The 19,329-nt window shown below is 36.1% G+C and overlaps 1 protein-coding gene and 1 pseudogene across 1 annotated transcript in view; one reads left to right on the top strand and one right to left on the bottom strand.

Moving 5' to 3' along the window:
* PSMD14 (proteasome 26S subunit, non-ATPase 14) overlaps positions 1–19,329 on the bottom strand; it is a 98,504-nt gene that overhangs the window by 20,219 nt on the left and 58,956 nt on the right. Inside the window, exon 8 of the mRNA XM_075529551.1 lies at positions 3,370–3,477. Within this exon, the coding sequence (XP_075385666.1) occupies positions 3,370–3,477 (108 nt within the window). The remainder of the gene's footprint in view (positions 1–3,369; positions 3,478–19,329) is intronic.
* LOC142424315 (S-phase kinase-associated protein 1 pseudogene) lies at positions 16,294–16,843 on the top strand (annotated as a pseudogene).

Genomic DNA, 19,329 nt, shown 5'->3' on the forward strand with positions numbered 1-19,329 from the left:
AGAACAGCCTGTGTAGTAGGTCAGTACATTATAGCGTCTCTCAAATAAACCAACCTCATTGATGGATCATAAGTTCTTAAGCCTCTTACTCAAATCTATCTTCACATTTGTGTGACATGTGCTGCCTTGTAAACTTGAGACAACATGTACAGCTAACACAATTGTTTTAAAATGTAATTTAAATACATATTTTATTCACTTTCAATATTGGGAAAATCAATGTTTCAGAATAATACAGTCTCATATTAATCTAAACCCTGATAGTATAACCATTACATAATTTTCCTCTTGTCAGAATTGCTGTTTTTCTTATATAAAACATAACATATAAAAGCTATCTATTAGTTTTGCATTGTGGTAAAAACTGTACCCATCAATTGTCATTAGTGCTATAAAAATATTTTCTAAAAACAGCCTATGCTTTGCTATATGAAGTTTGAGAAATATGGAGAAGGAATATTAGGAAAATATTTCCATAATGTTACCACCCAGAGGTAATCAATGCTACTATCTTGGGAAGAAGGTAAATATAAGTGATTCATATTAGTTTGGGTAGTAGTTCTTACCTATAAAGTCACTTGAACACTGAATTAGCAAATGCTGAACCACTGCTCTACAGTAAACACAGGGTTAGTTTGTGTGAGCCTCTGGTCATAACATTTTTGTCAATGGATGAATACACAATCTTGCTTTATATGTATTTCTGTTTAATGCACATAGCTGATTCATTAACATTGAGTTCATAGCCAGCAACACGTTAACTCGTGTCTGAATAGAGCTAGTCCGCAAGGAAGAGGGACTGCCGATAACATGTGTTATAGAATTCATCCGCTAATAAAGGCAGCCACCTGTTTACCAACTGCCTTACTTCAAAGGAAAAACGCTCAATTGCTTACATATTTATGACTGATGGTAGGTTTGCAACCTAAGAGCCCAGTGCCAGCAGAAATTAGGCTCCTATCCTCCCAGGAAACTAAGAGAGAGGAAAGACACCACCATTATTCCTTGGTAGATTGCATTTCAAAAGGATGACTTCCAAGTCCTTGAAGAAGCATTCTTGGGTTGTAAATTTGGCAAGAGACTTTAAAACAATTTATATTACATTTCAAAGAGCCAGAGAAAGATTTTAAAATCATAAGTTTTCTGAAGTACTCTTTTGTTACTTTTAATTTGTTTTTGCCTTTACAACAGGACCATGAAAGCACCGTGACTAGTGATGTTGGGTTACAACTGAATTTCAGTGAGTAGACAAATTCACAAATATGGGGTGATCTACAAATAATGAAGACTGAATGTATACTGCCCAATGGGAGAACTTGTATACTGTGTCCTATTTGACAATCTGTTCTCATTCTGTGTATTCATTATCAAATACTATTATACAATGTAAGCATGTTTTCCTTCCACTACTTTTAAAAAGTATAAGAACCAGGGTTAGAAAAGCACTAGTGGCCACCAGCAGGTGCACTGATGGCTGCTGCCATGCTTCTAGTCCTGTTACTTGAAAGCTGGTTAAGGAGCAAGGCCTAGCAAGACCAGCAAACTTCCTCTTCAAACTAAAAGCATGGCATTTCCAAAAGGTTTCTGGTTCCAGAGTAAAGACTTAGTTAACATATATTAAAAAATTCTGGGCTGCTTTCTTTTAGCTGACAAAGATAAATCAAGTGTTTTACTATTGAAATTGTCTTAAAACTGTAAAGCACCCAGATAGATGCCATTCTTGATGCGCACTATATAAACTGTGAAATAAATATATTTACAGATTTTAATTGGAAGGCAAAACAAACTGAAATGAAAGAAAAAATTATGCTATAGCTGGTTCAACATACAAGCCCTTTAATCTTTTTTTGAATGAATAAAAATTTAATTGATTAAATGCCCTTTAATCTTAAGTTGAGAACTTGCTTTATAAAGTTGATCTTAAATTTCACAGAATATAAGGTAGAAAAAAAAAGAAGCCAACTGGACTAACGTAGAAAGAAACAGATTTCCCTATGAATAGTACTTAATTTTTAAGGTTTGAAAGAAGTGTTTTAATTTAAAAGGCAAAATATGCAACAGGTGGCTGTTGATTTACAATTAGCAAAAACTTCTGGCAGAAATATACCATGCAGTAATCACATTGATCTTAGATCGTAAGATTCAGCTTAACCTTTCCCTAAAAATAACGAAGCCGTATGATACCATGGGGGTTTATGAGAAGGGTCATTACCACAGGCTAAAAAGGTCCGATAATATATTCTCTTGAAACATGCAAGTACGGGCTTGTCTATATCCAATCAAAAACACTGGCTGCTTATTTCATACTCATTATATTTTGCAGTATTCCCTAACTTGTTAGGAAAAAAGTGGGGGAGGGGGGATCTTCAAGGTAACACTTCAATCCTTGAAATAAAACTTTCATTCTGAGCGAGATATTAGATGAGCAACTGTTGCAAAAATATAAAGTTATCAAAGTATAACCTAGGCTTCCACATGGTCAACTGTCAAAACCACAACTCCCCAAAGACAATGGTACCACAGAACAAGGTTCCAAAGGAGGAGCAGCAGTAGCTACTACAATGTATTTGTCTTATGTGTTCTATTTCACCAAATATTCTATTTCCGTCTTTAATTAATCTTCAGAGGAGCAATTAACTATATAGACACAGGCACTGGTGCATTTAAAATGATTTTTGCAGGCATTATAAAGATTTGTGTAAAAACAATGAGCCATGTGAATGATACAAAGAAAATATTAATCACTCAGGAGGATATTAAGGATATAAATAACAGTAACTACAATAATGGTAATAAGCAACTCTCTCTTACACACACACACACACGCACGCACGCACGCACGCACACACACAACCAAACAAATCCCACAAAGATATAAACTTGAATGAAAAGAAATGCTCAGATGCATTTTATACTACTTGATTTAAAGGTAATGAAAAAAATAAAGTATTATTTAAGAACTGTTTCAGGGAACTTTGTACACATTTTATTCATTTCCCTATTACTTGCAGCTATGAGAAATGTTTGCTAATCAACCAATGATGACTGCAAATGCATGCCACGTGAAAGTCCTCTGTCCTTTTCTTCCATGCCAACTGAGCAAAGCCAGAAGGCACTCCTAAGAAACAAGCACTGCTATGCTCCTAAAGAGGATATTCTCAAAATATGGCAAGAAACTCTGATTAACAGATATCACTTACAACTATCTCACAGATGAGCCAATTTAACTTTTGCAACAATATTCCATAGCCCTCTTTTAAAGCACCGTAAAAATTAATAGCAGGCACAAACTAAAACGGTAAGATTCAGGTTTTGAAATTACTACATCAGGCAGGCTTTTCAATGTAAAACTGTTTCCACAAGCATTACCTGAATAGATGGCTTGTTTAAGTGACCCAGATTTGAAGTTGTTTGTCTTGGTTCATGTCCTAAGACCATCATATTAGCATTGATCAATCTGAAGGCATCAATAACAACCTGTAAAAACAAGGTGTCAGGTCAATTCTTTTATAAAAAGCAAGTTATGATGCCAAGCAACAGTGGACAAAGCATGATCAACTTGCATCTTTTTCTGGCCTATTTCCAGAGAATCATTTAATTATAATATTAATAAAAAAGAACCTCCTGCTGATTGTGCCATCAGCATACCACCCTTTACTTTGTAATGCAAGGTGATGCCAATAATTACGATTTTTATGAAGCAGTAAAGAAAAATATTAACTTTGCACCTTTATTATGGAAACATGATCCCTAAACTTACACAGAACCAACTTCATTAGCGAGCGGGTTTGTCATCTAAATTTTACCTACTCCAAATGAGCGGCAAAGAGAAACTACAACTGAAAGTGAGCACAAGCTATGGGACTGCATCGAAAGCCCAGCCCTGTCACATCAATTATACCACCACAGGACTTGAAATGACAACAAAATTACAGCCAGCAAGGCACTGGCCCCACACAGTCACTTCTAGTCAGATACCTTTTACTTCTTGTGACTATGAAAGACTTTATACCTTGTCTGATGGCCTTAAATGTCCAAGCCACTGTCAAGCACAGGCGGCACAATGGAAGGAAACCAAGGTCATCCGTGCTTTAAGCCGGGAACCTGACCCAGAATGCTAAGGTCCTATGGTCCACGGAAAAAAAGCAACAATGGGGAGTTGGGTATTTCTGCACAAAAAGACTTATCATTCTTTCATGATACACTATCATGTTAGCTCTTAGACAGTGATTTAACAAGATTCATACACTACACTGATGCCATAATTGTTATAGAGGTGAAAGAATTCATTAAAGCTTTGAAATATTGCGAAGTTTTAAAGTCCTGAGACTGTAAAAGAGAATACATTCAATACATTACAATCACAGAGAATAATCTGAAAGCAAAATAATGAACTACCTCTAGGCTTGTCTTTTAAAAGTGCTAAGAAACTGAGACCTGGCAAAAGTTTTGAAAGCTGTTATCAACTAGCTTTTTTTCATTTATATAACTATTGTTTGAGAACACCAAGGGAAAAATAGTTTCATGTTAAGGCAACTAAAGTGTGCCTGTTTATCCTAAGTATATGGGAGCTACGAGAGTTGAAAAATCCCATTGTCTTTGAATTCTGTTTTTTGGTGAATTTTTTGAAGTTCCCTACAGGAGCATCGGGTAAAAAGTCACAGTCTCAGAAGCCCGCAGGGGTGGTTCTACCGTGTCCTGTAGGGTTGCTATGAGCTGGCATCGACTCAGTGGCAGTGAGCTCGGTTTGTTTCTTAAATGCTAAAGAACAGGGTGTAAAGGAGGAAAAGAAAAGCCAGTGTTTCTATAGAGCTGCCATGAAGGGTAAAATGTACAAACTTATACTCAAACAGGGAATCACTCCACAATCCACCTTTCTCTTCATCTAGTTGGGGGGGGGGGCGAGGGAACCCCACAACAAAAACCCACAACTGAATTCTGCTTTCATTTCCAACAGCTTGAATTTCCCCACAGATCTCTGTCTCAAAATAAAATCAAACATCCCAGAACATGAATGATTTAAGAGTTTGTGAAAACTGTCTTTTCCTTTTACACAGTAACTTTCAATCTACACAACTTTCACATTTTATTAACAAATCAATATGGCCAAGGAAAAGTTTATACCTTATTTGTACTGAAATAGTTTCTGATCATAAAAGACGGTATGGGATATACTTTGATCACATGTTATCATACATAACTTCCAACAACTGTTTAAAAACCATAAAGAAGTGAAAAAGGCCCCCCCCCCATATTTCCTACTAAAGAACACATAAATAGGACCAAGTGAAAATGTAGGCAAAAGAAGGGAAAAGTGATTATTGTGGCAGGCAAGATGTATATAACTTAAGCATGTACTGGATTAAGAATTGGCACTCAAACTATGAATGAATCGTAAGTATTTGAGAGCAAAGTATCAGTTCAGTTATATAGGTTTTAGAATAGTTTGGTTCCACTTTAAGATTTCAGTAAAATATTTTTAAAAATCCAAATTGCACAAATGCATGATAATTTCATAAAAATGTCTACATATTTTTAAGCTGAATGCTTTCAAAATAAAACAGTGAATATCATTTTATACAAAAATAAATCTCCTTAATATTACTCTGGACTATTATAAGCAGGTATGAAACTTCATAAAGCACAAGTGAAAATGCCAGCAGCTAGGAGAGATGATCTGTGAAAACCAAATCTGAAATTTATAATTTCTAATATTTTATGCAAATAAGAGGAAAAATTCAATGGCTTAATACACTGTTCAATTAATACAGGATGGACATACCATGCTCAGATTGACAAGTCTTAGGAGCAATCGGATAGCCAATAGGAAATGAGTACCTTACACACCAAGATTAAAGGAATTTACTGCCATCACTATAGCAACTGTCTTTAGGAAACTAACATGTTCAACAACCTGCAAGCCCAAATTAGATTTAGTACACAATAAAAAATAAAAATATGGCAAGATAGCCTATATTTTACTTTCTGTACAAATTTTATAATTGCTTCTTGTACTATGAGAATAAGTGGGTTTCTCCTTAAGAGCAAGTTATCAAAATAGTCTCATTAATGTCCAGCACACTAATGAGCACTGGGTAAAGAAGGTGTTAATTATTCCAGAGTAAGATTCAAGAAAAAGCCCCAGTGAGCACTTGAAGGTGTGCACAAGCCGAAGGCGTCTCTCCATGTTTGCGTATTTACAGCATGATGCAATAGAGTGACAGCCGAGTGGTCACTCCACAGTGAAGAACAGAAATTTTAGATACAACCCAGAGATAAAATCCCTCCAGGATTAATTAAGGTTTGTGGAGACAAGAGGAAAAGTCCATTTTCTGAAGCGATCTGAATTTTCTGAAGAGTTAGCTGCATAGTACATGCACAGTAACCCAGTTCCACTGATAACCTAAAAATTCAAATAATAATGGGCCCCAAAACTTTGCACAAGGATCACCTCATTAACATGTACACCAAAAAAAATCTCCACACTCTTAAGAATGATGAATATGTTCACGAGTATGAGGATCGACTTTAAATTTCCTTCCCTTGCCGAAGTCCTGCACACCACCATGGAATCTCTGTTCAGCAGCCTGACCATTTCATTTCTTCTGGTGCAAGTGCCTAGAGACTTCTCAGAGGTCACTGCAACAGTAGACAGCTTATAACAAAACCATTAGCAGTTTGGCTAGCTCAGGGAAACCTCTTACTTTCCTTTTTTGTTTATTATCACTGCATGAATCTGCAGCATATGATAGTTTATAATTTCTCAGGCTTGTTAAATTCATGTTAAAGGTCTGTTTTCTTGTTGAATAAATTTTGTTCATATAATGCTGCCTATTTCGTACACTCAGTCTTTAATAGCACCTTTGGTCTATGCGCAACTCACAGATCAAAACAGAGGACTAAAATAGGGGTTGATGATGCTATTTACATGTGTGATTCCTGCTGTCTTCTTGTTAGTAGCTTTAATATAATAGAAGACCTTGTCTGTTTTGTAATTAACACATCTTTACTGGAGAGATATTTGGAAGTGATTGCTGTGAATATACTGGTTAGTAAAATAAACACAATCACACACCACTTTCTGTTATCAGACAAATTTGTGAATTGTACACATTATACTCCAGATCAACAAACTGTGATATAACAGCCAAGTAGAAGACACATATTTATATAACCCTTTATTTTTCTGAAAATATGTATTCACTCTGACCTTGCAAATATAATTAGCTTGTGGGATGTGCAGATTTCAGTACCATGGTTGCTTTACTAATTGCAACTCTTGGAAATAGATACTAAATATTTGGAAGCTGCCAATGCAAAATAAAAACTGCATCTTTTTCTACATCTGTCTTAGCTTATAAAAGCAAAATAGTTTAAAAACAATACTGTGTTCCATATTTATTCCACGCATGACTAAGGGTCAAGGATCCATCATTACATTTTAATAATGAATCTAGTCTAAGACCCAACACGAATTATTTGCAAATTCAGTCTAATCCATAAATTTTTGGCTCCTTTCATGAGTATAATACAGTTCACCCAATCCGCTATTTTTATTTTCCTGTTTTTGTATCAGCTGCCAGGTCAGAGAAAAAAATTAAATTTCTAAACCACAAACCTATAGTTCCTAAGTTTCACATCCAAAGGAAACCATTTTTTTTTTTTTTTCATTAAAGCTCCTAAATTTTTTCTTTTTCTAAGTAGCCGCCTTTGGCATTTTTTTACTGAGCTTAAATTGAAGGCAATGACTATGGGATGTGTTAAGATAGAACAGAATCAATATTTTAAGTAGTTACAATGCATTCACTTTATTGAACTTAAAAGAGGAAATACCTTAGACTTCCAGTTAAGAAACAGTTTAAGAGCTTCAAAATCAATGCCAACATTAAAAGAAATTAAAATCCAGGTATTGTTACGTTAAAATTAAAATATATCATTAAATTAAAAATATATAAACCCGCCACACACAAAAAGGTGTGTCTCTAAATGATTCTAAAATGCAAGATGATGTGGAAAAAAACGCAATACCCCATATCACCAACCCTTTATCACCTAGAAATGATGTGTTATCAACTGCTTAAGTTGTTTCTGGATTCTTTAAAAATTAAGGGGGCACGTGGCCTAGGAAGTACTGGTGGGGTTTGTGACCATTTCGTTACTTATGCTGCTATGCACTGCCTGACAACTATAAGAGGAAAACATCTTATGTCTCTTGAAAGCCCATAGCATAAAAAATTCAGATAAATCTTACTTTTCCTGCCAGTCCAAAGAAAAGCACTAAGAACTAAAACTGACTCATGCCAGATGCATATCACTGAACTGCTGTGATTTCTTAGTCTCAAGTTTGCAACATGGAAATTATTTATAAAATATCAATTTTAGTTCTGGAAGAGAAATTCCTATGTGGATGCACATTTTCTTTCTTCATCCTTCAAGAACTGCTGACTGCAAATAGGTCTGTCATAAAACTTCAATATGTTTATTGGAAGAAAGGGTGATGAGCTGTAAACTAGCATAATGTACTACTTTTGACATTTAAAGACAGGTATTGAAATTCAAACAGTGAAGGCTCAAGTTTTAAACATATTTGCCACAATGAAAATGAACTGATCTCTTAATAATTAATACAGCAAAAGATCTTTTTTTGTTTGTTTGTTTGTTTTTGTTTTTTTTTTGTTTTGTTTTTGCAAAAGATCTTTTAAATTCATAAAACATTGTGAAATTAACTCACTTGCTATAAGCTTTAGCAGAATCTCCTTACAGCTGTATGCATTATGTCAGCCTGGTGTCAGGGTTCAAATGCTGCAGGAACGCTGGCGTCACAATGAAGTCTCTGTTAGAATTCTAACTCTATTATCATTTGCTAGTTAAGTGGCCTAGAAGTTACTGAACTTTCCAATGTCTCTAATTGCTCCTTAAAGATGCCTCACACAGTTGTCAAGAGCATGAAATGAACAGCACAGGTGGAACTGCCCCTCTCATTTTGCCATCTTGCAACTGCCCAGCTCGCTTTTTCAAGAGGGCTTGCTGTGGACGCCACCCGGAAAGTGTCCACACCAGGTGACACTTCCCCTCACTGCTCCCAGACAAAGACTGAGCTCAGTGGTAGTTCTAGAATCTAGCCATCCTTGTCCAGCGAGGGGGTTCCTCTAAGGACAACTCTACTTCAGTGACTCCCCAGTGGCCTGGCTGGACCACTCTCCACTCTGCTGGTGCAATCCGAAGGCTCTCCCCGTTTACTCACTCCTGCCCCCGAGCTCCCTTCGCCTTTATAACTATTTCCCCAATAAATAAATCTCTATATATCCAATTCCATTTTGGCATGTGTTTCTCGGATGACACAAAATGCTCCAGTAACTAAGTAGAGCACTGCTATTGTAATAAATACAGTGTTAAGATTAGGGGGGAAAGTTACCCTAAAATTAAACTTAAGATTATGAAGTTGCCATCCACAGATCCTTGGCATATGAAAGAAATCAATGCAAACTTCTGAAGAGACATTTTAAGGCATGTATTTCCTTAGGAAAATTCTTAAGAAAATGGTAGGGGAAAAGCATATAGTTATATTGAGCTTCATTATCTTTTTTCTTTAAAAATTACTTAATATGCCTACAATCTTGATAGTCCTCCATGATAGGTTATTCTAGAGTCACAAGTGACAAGTAAACAGTGAACTTAAAAACCGGATTCCTTGGGGGGGACTGTTAATGAGTTACAAGAGACTATCATCTCCAGGTCACTCATTTGATACTCACCCAGAGTGCCAATTTTATCTGGTGGCTATTCAGTCAGCCTATATAGAATAAAGCAGGACTGCAGCTAATTGTTAAGACAAATTAAAACAACACCATCTATACCCGTATTAACAGTGCCACATAGAAATAAAGGGGGAAATGTCTGCAGCTCAATCATGTTCACATGGCAGTGGGACTTTCATGCATTTCTTATTCTAAGCCACTTTCCAAAGAGCTATATCTATCCTCTCTCAACAGACAAAGTCTAAAAGACCAAATATGTAAAATAAAATTAATGTGCTGTATGTAACTTTTGTGTATTTTTACTTGGTTTATTAATTAAATGCTATATAGAAATGATCATTTGAAACATGGAAGCCAAGATAGATAGCCCTGCAGAAACAGTAACGGGAGTAATGGTTACCTGAGGGTGTGGGAAGAGTGTGTGGAGGTGGGGTGGGGTGGAGGGTGGTTAGGGAGCTCACAGTATTGATGACTGTATGACTCAACTCAGTGGGACAGAACAACAGAATTGTATGTGAATGGCAAGTGTAAGGTACACCAAAAACAAAAATAATAAAATATGGATTCCTGGGGTATGGTGGGTGCGGGAGGGACAAGGAGTTCCAGAAGAAAGAACAATTTTTGAAACTGATTGTGGTAGCAAGTGTACAACATTGTTTAATGTGATTGAACTATGGAAAGTTATGATATCCGAGAGATCTCAATAAAATGATTAATAAAAAACATGAAAGAAACGATCTTGTTGGATCCCCTCAACAACCAAAAGGTTAGGATTCCTAGTTCACAGCTGAAAAAACTGAGGTTCAGAGGCCTTAGTACATTAAATGAAATGATACAACTAGCTACATGACACTGCTGTGATGTGCACCTACAATTCATAGCAAAGCCAGTGCTCTCTATCACCAACTCATTTACTATAGCAATTATCAAAACATAATAGAAAGACTACAATTAGATTTTAGCAGTGTGTCTCATTCAACACTCTACACCGAATCCTTAACAGAGTACTTGGCACACAGACAGTGCAGAATAAATATTTATGGGAACGCTTCAGCCAAACATTTTTTTAACTATTTGAAATAAAATTTTACCGTTCATGTTCATTTACCTCCTGGGGTAGGCAGAGTGGGTGGAGGGAGGCATTATATTTAAAGCACTGAATCGCTATCCTGAACAATATATATTCTTTGCATTTTCTTATCACTGCTGCTCAGGTTTGAATCCATGAGACACTGTTCCACAGCATGATTTATTTATTTATTTTCAATTTTTAAAAAATTATTTGTTTTTTGGTAAACTTAACAATCATCGTAAAACTTTGACTTATGTTCAATTTGAGATGACTGCATACAGGAAAGACATTAGAAATGTGAAAACTTACAGTGGGCATCTATTAATCAGCTTACTAATAACCTAGGAATAACTAACAAGTAACCAACAATAAAAGAGTCCTAGTGACACAGTGAGATCAGCATTGAGCTGCCAACCAGAAGATTGGTGGTTCAAGGCCACCAGATGCCCTCTGACAGAACGATAGGGCAGACTCTGCTTCTGTAAAGACTTAGTCTCAGAAACCTTCATTAACTAGTCAGAATCGACTGGTGGCAGTGGGAGGGAATCAACGGTGATTTAAAAGAAAATTTACTACCATTATCAATTCTACTCTTTAGGAACTATATCGGTAAAAACACAAAGAAATCTGTCAAAACAAAGCCCAAGGTCCATAAAAGCCCTCATAACTAACCATGGTTACATAAAAAAAAAATTAAGTATAATCTTAAAGTGTATATATATGCATGAGTCCTGAAAAGCCCCTTATATATACTAGTTTCAGTTTGCTGGTTCAAATACTGGCAGAAAGATGGTGGTGGGTGATGGTGGTAATCCTAACCTTCTTTGTAGCTTCACTCTAGTGTAAGCCTGGCACAGAGTGCTGATTAATACGTGACTGCTAGTGAATGACCAACAATAAATATAGAGATGAAAGAAAGCATTCAGTCAAGGAAGAAAAACAGTCAATAAATAATATTCTTAAAGAAAAATGGGACACTCTCTTAATGATTTTCCTGTATTTTTATGGAAACAGTTGGACCCAAGCTAATTCAAAACACATTAAAATCACTCAAAATGAGCAGCAAGTACTGAAACACAGTAAATCAGCTCAAAGATTCGGTTGTTAAATAGAAGCTCAGAGTTTTAAAACTCTACTTTACATCTGCCCGCTACGTGTAAGAACTACATTTCTTAGAATTTTAAACATAAAATTGCTTTTACATTTCTAGCTGAAAACATTCGCTTATATCAATTAAAGGAATGTTACAGCTATCAGAAACTATGGCACATGAGCACTTAGAATATTTTCTTCGTAATCCTACCAGATTAAAACTGAGTGTCATAAAACTTCAAATGGACAATAAGAGTGAAAAACAGAAACCAAGCAAAAGATAATAAGAGTTCCATAACTAGTTGTGTTCTAGGGGTTAAAAAAATACCTTTACTGAGCTCTATTAAGAGAAAAAAATAAAATTTGTATCCTTCCTATTTCCTATTTTTTCCCCCTTCAATCTAGAAAGAAAAATGCCCCTGTGTCTATGTACGCACAATGTGGGATTGAGACGACTCAGTCCTAATCCATCCTCATGGGATAGTTGGTCAAAACAGAATCAAATAAATAGCCACTCTCAATAGCTTCTCCTTTAAAGAACAAATGGCATGTTAAATAGGAACTCTGTTTCATCAACTGCATGCTTCAGTCATTTAGTAAATGCATCTAAAACTGCTTCTATAATTTACAAAATCTCACAAAACTGCATTTTTTTACGTATTCAAAGAAACAAAACCAGAACTTACAATGCCCAATCATTGATACACATTTATGCTTTGGTTTTACTTAATGTACAGATAAGAAGATCTGTCTTTTTGAGAAGCACTATATAATTGTGAAATTATTTCTGCCTTTCATAAGGTCCCAATCTACTGGGGAAGACCAGCCATGTACAGATGGGTGGGTAAAACACAAAATGGCTAAGCGCAATACCTGAATTACTTATTATACAGACCAGAAATTTAATGATATACTTTGCTTTCCATCAGCACACTCAAAAAATACCTATATAATATACAGATATAATACATTATATATACAACAAATATAAAAATGTATACACACACACACCTGAGAAAATGGCAGGTGCATAGTAAAAACCAGTTGGATCACAAGAGTTTTTCCCAAGTGAGAATGCACAAAATTCAAAAAGAAAAAGTCATAATTTTCTGCTGTCATTATTTTCATCTCCTAACATACACAAATTAATTTATAGACTTATTTGCTATAAAATTTTCAGAAATATTTATATCCTATTTCTTAAGTTGTGTAGTTATTATTTTTAAGTGCCAATTATTTCAATGTTCATAATAATATGCCATTTACTGTGCTTCTACTATATGTCATGTGCATGCTAAATAAGACATACAGCACCCTATATAACACTAACAATAAATACTAAAAGACGGGTATAAAAATCTTTGTTTCATAGATAAGAAAATGGAAACTCATACATCAAATGTATAAAGCACATATGTACATTCTTTGCCCTAATCATTTTTTTCTCTTTTCTTTTTTTACATTTTATTAGGGACTCATACAACTCTTATCACAATCCCTACATATACATACATCAATTGTATAAAGCACATCCATACATTCCCTGCCCCAATCATTCTCAAAGATGAGGCCTTTTATCCAGTAATTTTACGCAAACCATCTTGAAACCCTACAGACGCAGTTCTACCATGTTGTGCAGGGTCACTATGAGTCAGAATTGACTTGATGGCAGTGAGTGAGTTTTGAAAGGGTATCTTAAAAAAAAAAGGGAGGGACAGGGGGTAGATAGGTTTTTGTGTCATGGACAAAAATGATTTTAAAATCGGGGCTAACACAAAATCTTTAACAAAATTCAAGTGGATATTTTCCAAAACCACTGACACTTTGGAACAAGTTTCTGGGAATGTTGTCCCACATAAAACATTAATTTTTAGATGGATTAAGTATCTTTACAGAGGTCCTAAGATGCACTAGCCACGAGTAAGACTGTCAACCGGGACTGGATAAAAGAAGACACTGCAGTTGAAGTTCAGAAAAGACTATAGAATTACCATGGATTCTTACTGAAACTGCATTTACTCGGTTTGCTATAATGTGACAGCTACTGAAGTTGGGATCTTACATCATTCGGCATTCTCAATTTTAAGCAAATATCTTGGTCTCAGCATACTTTTGCCTTGGGCACCAAAAGTGCTGTACAAAGATTAGCTATCTCACAGAGGCGATCTTTCCCTCATCCTTTAAAGTAAGAACAAACCTAATAAGGACATGTCTTATGGAACAAATAAGAGGAGAGGAGTCTTGGATTTACCAAAACAACCCTCAGAACAAAAACCAATCAGAACAGAGAGTTTGGAGCAATCTGGTGACCCAGTCAAACTCAAGTCAGAGAGGTCACCTCAGAAGGAGGCCCGTGTGATTGATTTTGGGGACCCCAAGGGGGTAATGTTTTTAAAGTTATTTTCTTATTAAATTGTTTTACTGGGGCCCATACTATTCTTTTTAAAATCATTTAAATGGGTTCATACAGCTCTTACTACAATCCATACATACATCAATTGTGTAAAGCACACTTATACATTCATTGTCCTCATCGTTCTCAAAATTCACTTTCCTGTAATCCGCTTGGGTTCCTATAATCAGCTCATTTTCCTTTCTCCCCACCCCCTCCGCCCCGCTCCCCCGTCCCTCATGAACCCTTAATTTATAAATTATTATTTTATCTTACACTGCCCAGTGTTTCCCTTCACCCACTTTTCTGTTGTGGGGCTTGTACAATTCTTATCACAATCCATACATACATCCATTGTACGAAGAACCTTTGTACATATGTCGCCATTATCATTCTCAAAACACCTGCTTTCTACTTGAGCCCTTGATATCAGCTCCTCATTTCCCCCCTCCATCCCCACTCCCATCTCCCCACTGAACCCTTGGTAATTCATAAATTATCAATTTGTCATATCTTACACCATCTGACATCTCCCCTCACCCACTTCTAGGTTGTCCGTCCCCAAGGGAGGAGCTTATATGTAGACCTTGTAATCTGTTCCCCCTTTCTCCCTCACATTCCCTCCACTCTCCCGATATTACCACACTCACCACTGCTCCTGAGGGGTTCATCTATCCTGGATTCTGTGTATTTCCAGTTCCTATCTGTGCCAGTGTATATCTTCTGGTCCAGCCGGATACGTAAGGTAGAATTGGGATCATGATAGTGGAGGGGCAAGGGGGTAATCTTGATAGATTTTTTCCCCCAAAGGACAAAGAATGATCATGGCAGATTACTATAAAGATGTTATTAAGAAAACAGAATTCTTTATGTATGGGTTTGAGAGGTAGACACACCACTTTCAAAACAGCATAGAACTTGGATGTAGGATATGTCAAGAAAACAACAATTTTATATTTTAATATTTGGCAATTTGATTCTATGATTGTTGTAGCAATATTTATTTCTTTTCCTGTCTTCCAAAGAGACCGGACTCTTAGATATTGTCTGATAACATCACTGTACTGGTATGTCAAGTGTATAAGGAACACCTGTGGATAAGCAGATATGCAGCTCAACATCATGCTTTTTAAAAGTAAAATGGGGCATTTCTGACCAGATTGAATAAAAATTTATTAAGAGAACCCAGTCAGTATGAATATATAGTTGACCTAAACAATCATTAATGTTTTTCAATGCCTTCAGAATAGAATACAGACAGAGACTGCTAGGAGATAGCAGGTAATATGTACACAATTTTACTGAGAGTAATATTATCAGTAAACTAAATTTTCTAAAGAAATAATGCTTTTAATAAACATTTTAAATATCTTAACTTAGTTGTATGATAGTTTTTGAACTGTGCAAAAAGGGGTCAATCTTTCTGCCATAAGGATGAATTATATGATAGTCACATTACATGTTGGATTAACTTTGCATTTATTGCTGGATCTAGTTCCAGTTGGGGACTGAATATATCAAAACATCACACAAGTGGTTACCATTGTGAGATTTAAGAATTGAAGTTAAAACTATCGGAATGTGTACATTTTTAAAATAGACTAAAAAATAATGCAGAATCCTAAAAGTACTGTCACTGATTAAAGCAGTTTATTGGTTACTTCTATGGGTTTACTTGCCATTTACATTTTGAATGCTATTTCTCATAGACTTTACCTACATCTAATGTCACTTTTAAATATCTACAATAGTATGTCATATAAAAAATGATAGGGATTCTTTACCAGAGTGCATTTATGTTGATCTCAATGTTTGGCTCTATGGGTCTCATAAAGCTGACAAAGATAAGTCTGTCTAAATTACTTTTTAAAATCACAGAACAGGTAGTGGCCTTGTTCTCTGCCTTTTTCTGCGCTAGCTACCGACGCCTCCCACTGCTCGCCAACCTTGGGCCCGCCGCCTCCCGAAGAGAGATCCCCATGCCTTCAATTACGTTGCAGAGTTCTGATGGAGAGATATTTGAAGTCGATGTGGAAATTGCCAAGCAATCTGTGACCATCAAGACCATGTTGGAAGATTTGGGAATGGATGATGAAGAAGATGATGATCCAGTTCCTTTACCAAATGTTAATGCCGCAATATTAAAAAAGGTCATTCAGAGGTGCACCCACCACAAGGATGACCCTCTTCCTCCTGAGGATGATGAGAACAAAGAGAAAAGAACGGATGATGTCCCAGTTTGGGACCAAGAGTTCCTGAAAGTTGAACTGGGAACACTTTTTGAACTTATTCTGGCTGCAAACTACTTAGACATTAAAGGTTTGCTTGACGTTACATGCAAGACCGTTGCCAATATGATCAAGGGGAAAACTCCTGAGGAGATTCGCAAGACCTTCAATCTCAAAAACGACTTTCCTGAAGAGGAGGAAGCCCAGGTGCGCAAAGAGAACCAGTGGTGTGAAGAGAAGAGAGACGCCGTGCCTGACACTGTAACACTGTGAGGATCATTCCAAGTACTAGTTGCACTGCTCTGTTTGTAACTGTTGATATTCGACAAAACAGTAGACAAATGGCAGCAGCAAATCTATTGTATTAGCAGAATATTGCTCTCATTGCATGTGGAGTATGGATTCTAAAATGTATAGCTGAGATTCTCCTGGTGTGATCAAAAGTTTTGTTTTTCTCTTAATAAACTGAACTGCGGGTTCTCTATAAAAAAAAATCACAGAACAAATACTATATGTGAAAAATAAAGAGTCACACACTGCTTTCATATCTTTAAGTCAAAATGTGAACTAGGACATCATAGGAATGACTTGGAGGCTGTTTGAACCTAGTCTTAGTCTGGTCCTGCTCTTTCTTGGAGCATTGTGCCTCAGCAGTGATTGTCAATGTACTTAAAGAGTAAGTATCTGGTCAATGCACATTACCAGCAATTTCTCAAGTCCCTCTCACATCTTCATTAGCTTCGTAGCGTATAATGGAGGGGATGCTTTTAAAAGCCTGGAGAATTTTTCCTTTGTTTTTCAGGTCGTACGAATGTTGAGCACTACAAGCCTAAACTGGGAGAAAATAGCTACCAGACTTTCCATCTCTGTGTTGTTTAATAAGTTGTTTTTGTTTTGTTTTTTAAGTAAGTTTTTGTTTCATGTCCAAGTCAGTACTTCTCCTTCCCTTCTTGCTGCTGCTCTCTTGCTAGTAGTGGTTTTGCTGCATTTGGGAGCCAAGAAGCACTTGACGGTGATATTAAAAAAAAAATTAAATAGAGAACATGAAAATACTCGAGAAACACACAAAAATGAGGCTGGCTGCTGTCACCTACGAATTGAAGCATACAATTATATGGTAAACTTTTTCAATAAAAAATAGAGTACAAAAGATGAGGAGCTGAAACCAAAGGCTCAAGCAGAAAGCAGATGTTTTGAGAATGATGATGGCAACATATGCACAAATGTGCTGGACACAAATGATGTATGTATGGATTGTGAAAAGAGTTGTATGAGCCCCTAATAAAATGATTATTAAAAAAAGAAAACATGCTAAAAATAGAGTACAGAATATAACTAGAATATAAACAACATATACACAGGCATTTATTATAGTTATCAAGACATATGTATATATTGTACCATTATCTGCCTGGAAGCATAGTTGCTTTGTATACAAGAGGTATGAGACACACATGTTGTACATGGGAAAGCTGTTGCACTCATTCTGTACTGTTCTATCAGAATTTTGGAATTCTATATTATAAACTAATGGCGTCATAGACGTAAACATGGTCAGATGTTGCCCATGTGGTGCATGGAAGTACTTGTTTATATATTATAGAGTATGGAGAGATTAAAAAAATGTGGAATCTTTTTTCTTGACTGGGATTGAAAGAAGTGACAGCTATTAATATTGGAACTTAAGAAACTCACTCACTGTTAAGTAAATACTGACTCATAACAACCCTATAGGCCAAAGTAAAGAAGCCCTAGTGAGTTTCCAAAGCTGTAAACATTAATAGAAGCAGAAAGCCTCAGTTTGCTGGTTTGAACTACTGACCTTATAGCTAGCAGCCTAACACATAACCCACTATGCCACCAGGGCTCCAACTTAAGGGGATAAAAACAAAACGAAAATCACTGACACCAAGTCGATTGCTACTCATAAAGACTCTATAGCACAGGGTAGAACTGCCCCTGTGGGCTCCCGAGACCCTTAATTCTTTACGGGAATAAAAAGCGTGTCTTTCTCCTATGAAGCAGCTGGTGATTTCAAACTACTGATCTTGTGGTTAGCTACCCAACATGTAACCACTATGCCACCAGGGCACCTAACTTAAGAGAAGGCCCTGCAATTGTCTTCTGGTACTCATTTTCCATTCTCAACCCCGTAATGTGGACTTAGATCTGTACATTTGTTCTGCTGCTTACCAATGGTATGATCTGGGGTAAGGCAATACAGCTGGCATTAACATTCTACTTCGTGTTGATAAGGTCGAATAATAATAGTGGTCTAACTGAGATTACTTAAAACAATCAACTTTTAATAATAATATGTTGAAATGATCAGCATAACACATAGGAACATCTCAGTAAAGACAGAGCTCAGTGACCATAAGAGAAAATAAAACTTTTTGAATGACTGCGATTACAAAGATAGCACCATGCATATCTAATCAGTCATAAAGATAGATATTGGGCTTCACAAAAATGCAAATATAGACACATATAAGGAGGGGTAAAAAATGAGGGGTAGAGAGAGCATACTTATATTATTTACATATGGGCTGTCACTAACTATTGCTCTCAGAGCTGCTCTAATAAATATCTTCACTGGTTTGCCAAATCATGAGAAGAAAAGGAAGACGTAAGTTTTTCTGTTTCGTTCTTTTTATATATTTTTAAGTTTAATAATTTTTAAGTTTAATAATTTAACTAGAATAGGCTTGTTATGAATTTTACTATCATTTAATTTGGCTTGGAGTTTTGAAATGTTTCAACACGGAAAATACCATAGATTTGTTA

The sequence above is a fragment of the Tenrec ecaudatus genome, chromosome 13, assembly GCF_050624435.1.
Source record: "Tenrec ecaudatus isolate mTenEca1 chromosome 13, mTenEca1.hap1, whole genome shotgun sequence".
In the NCBI taxonomy this organism is placed as follows: domain Eukaryota; kingdom Metazoa; phylum Chordata; class Mammalia; order Afrosoricida; family Tenrecidae; genus Tenrec; species Tenrec ecaudatus.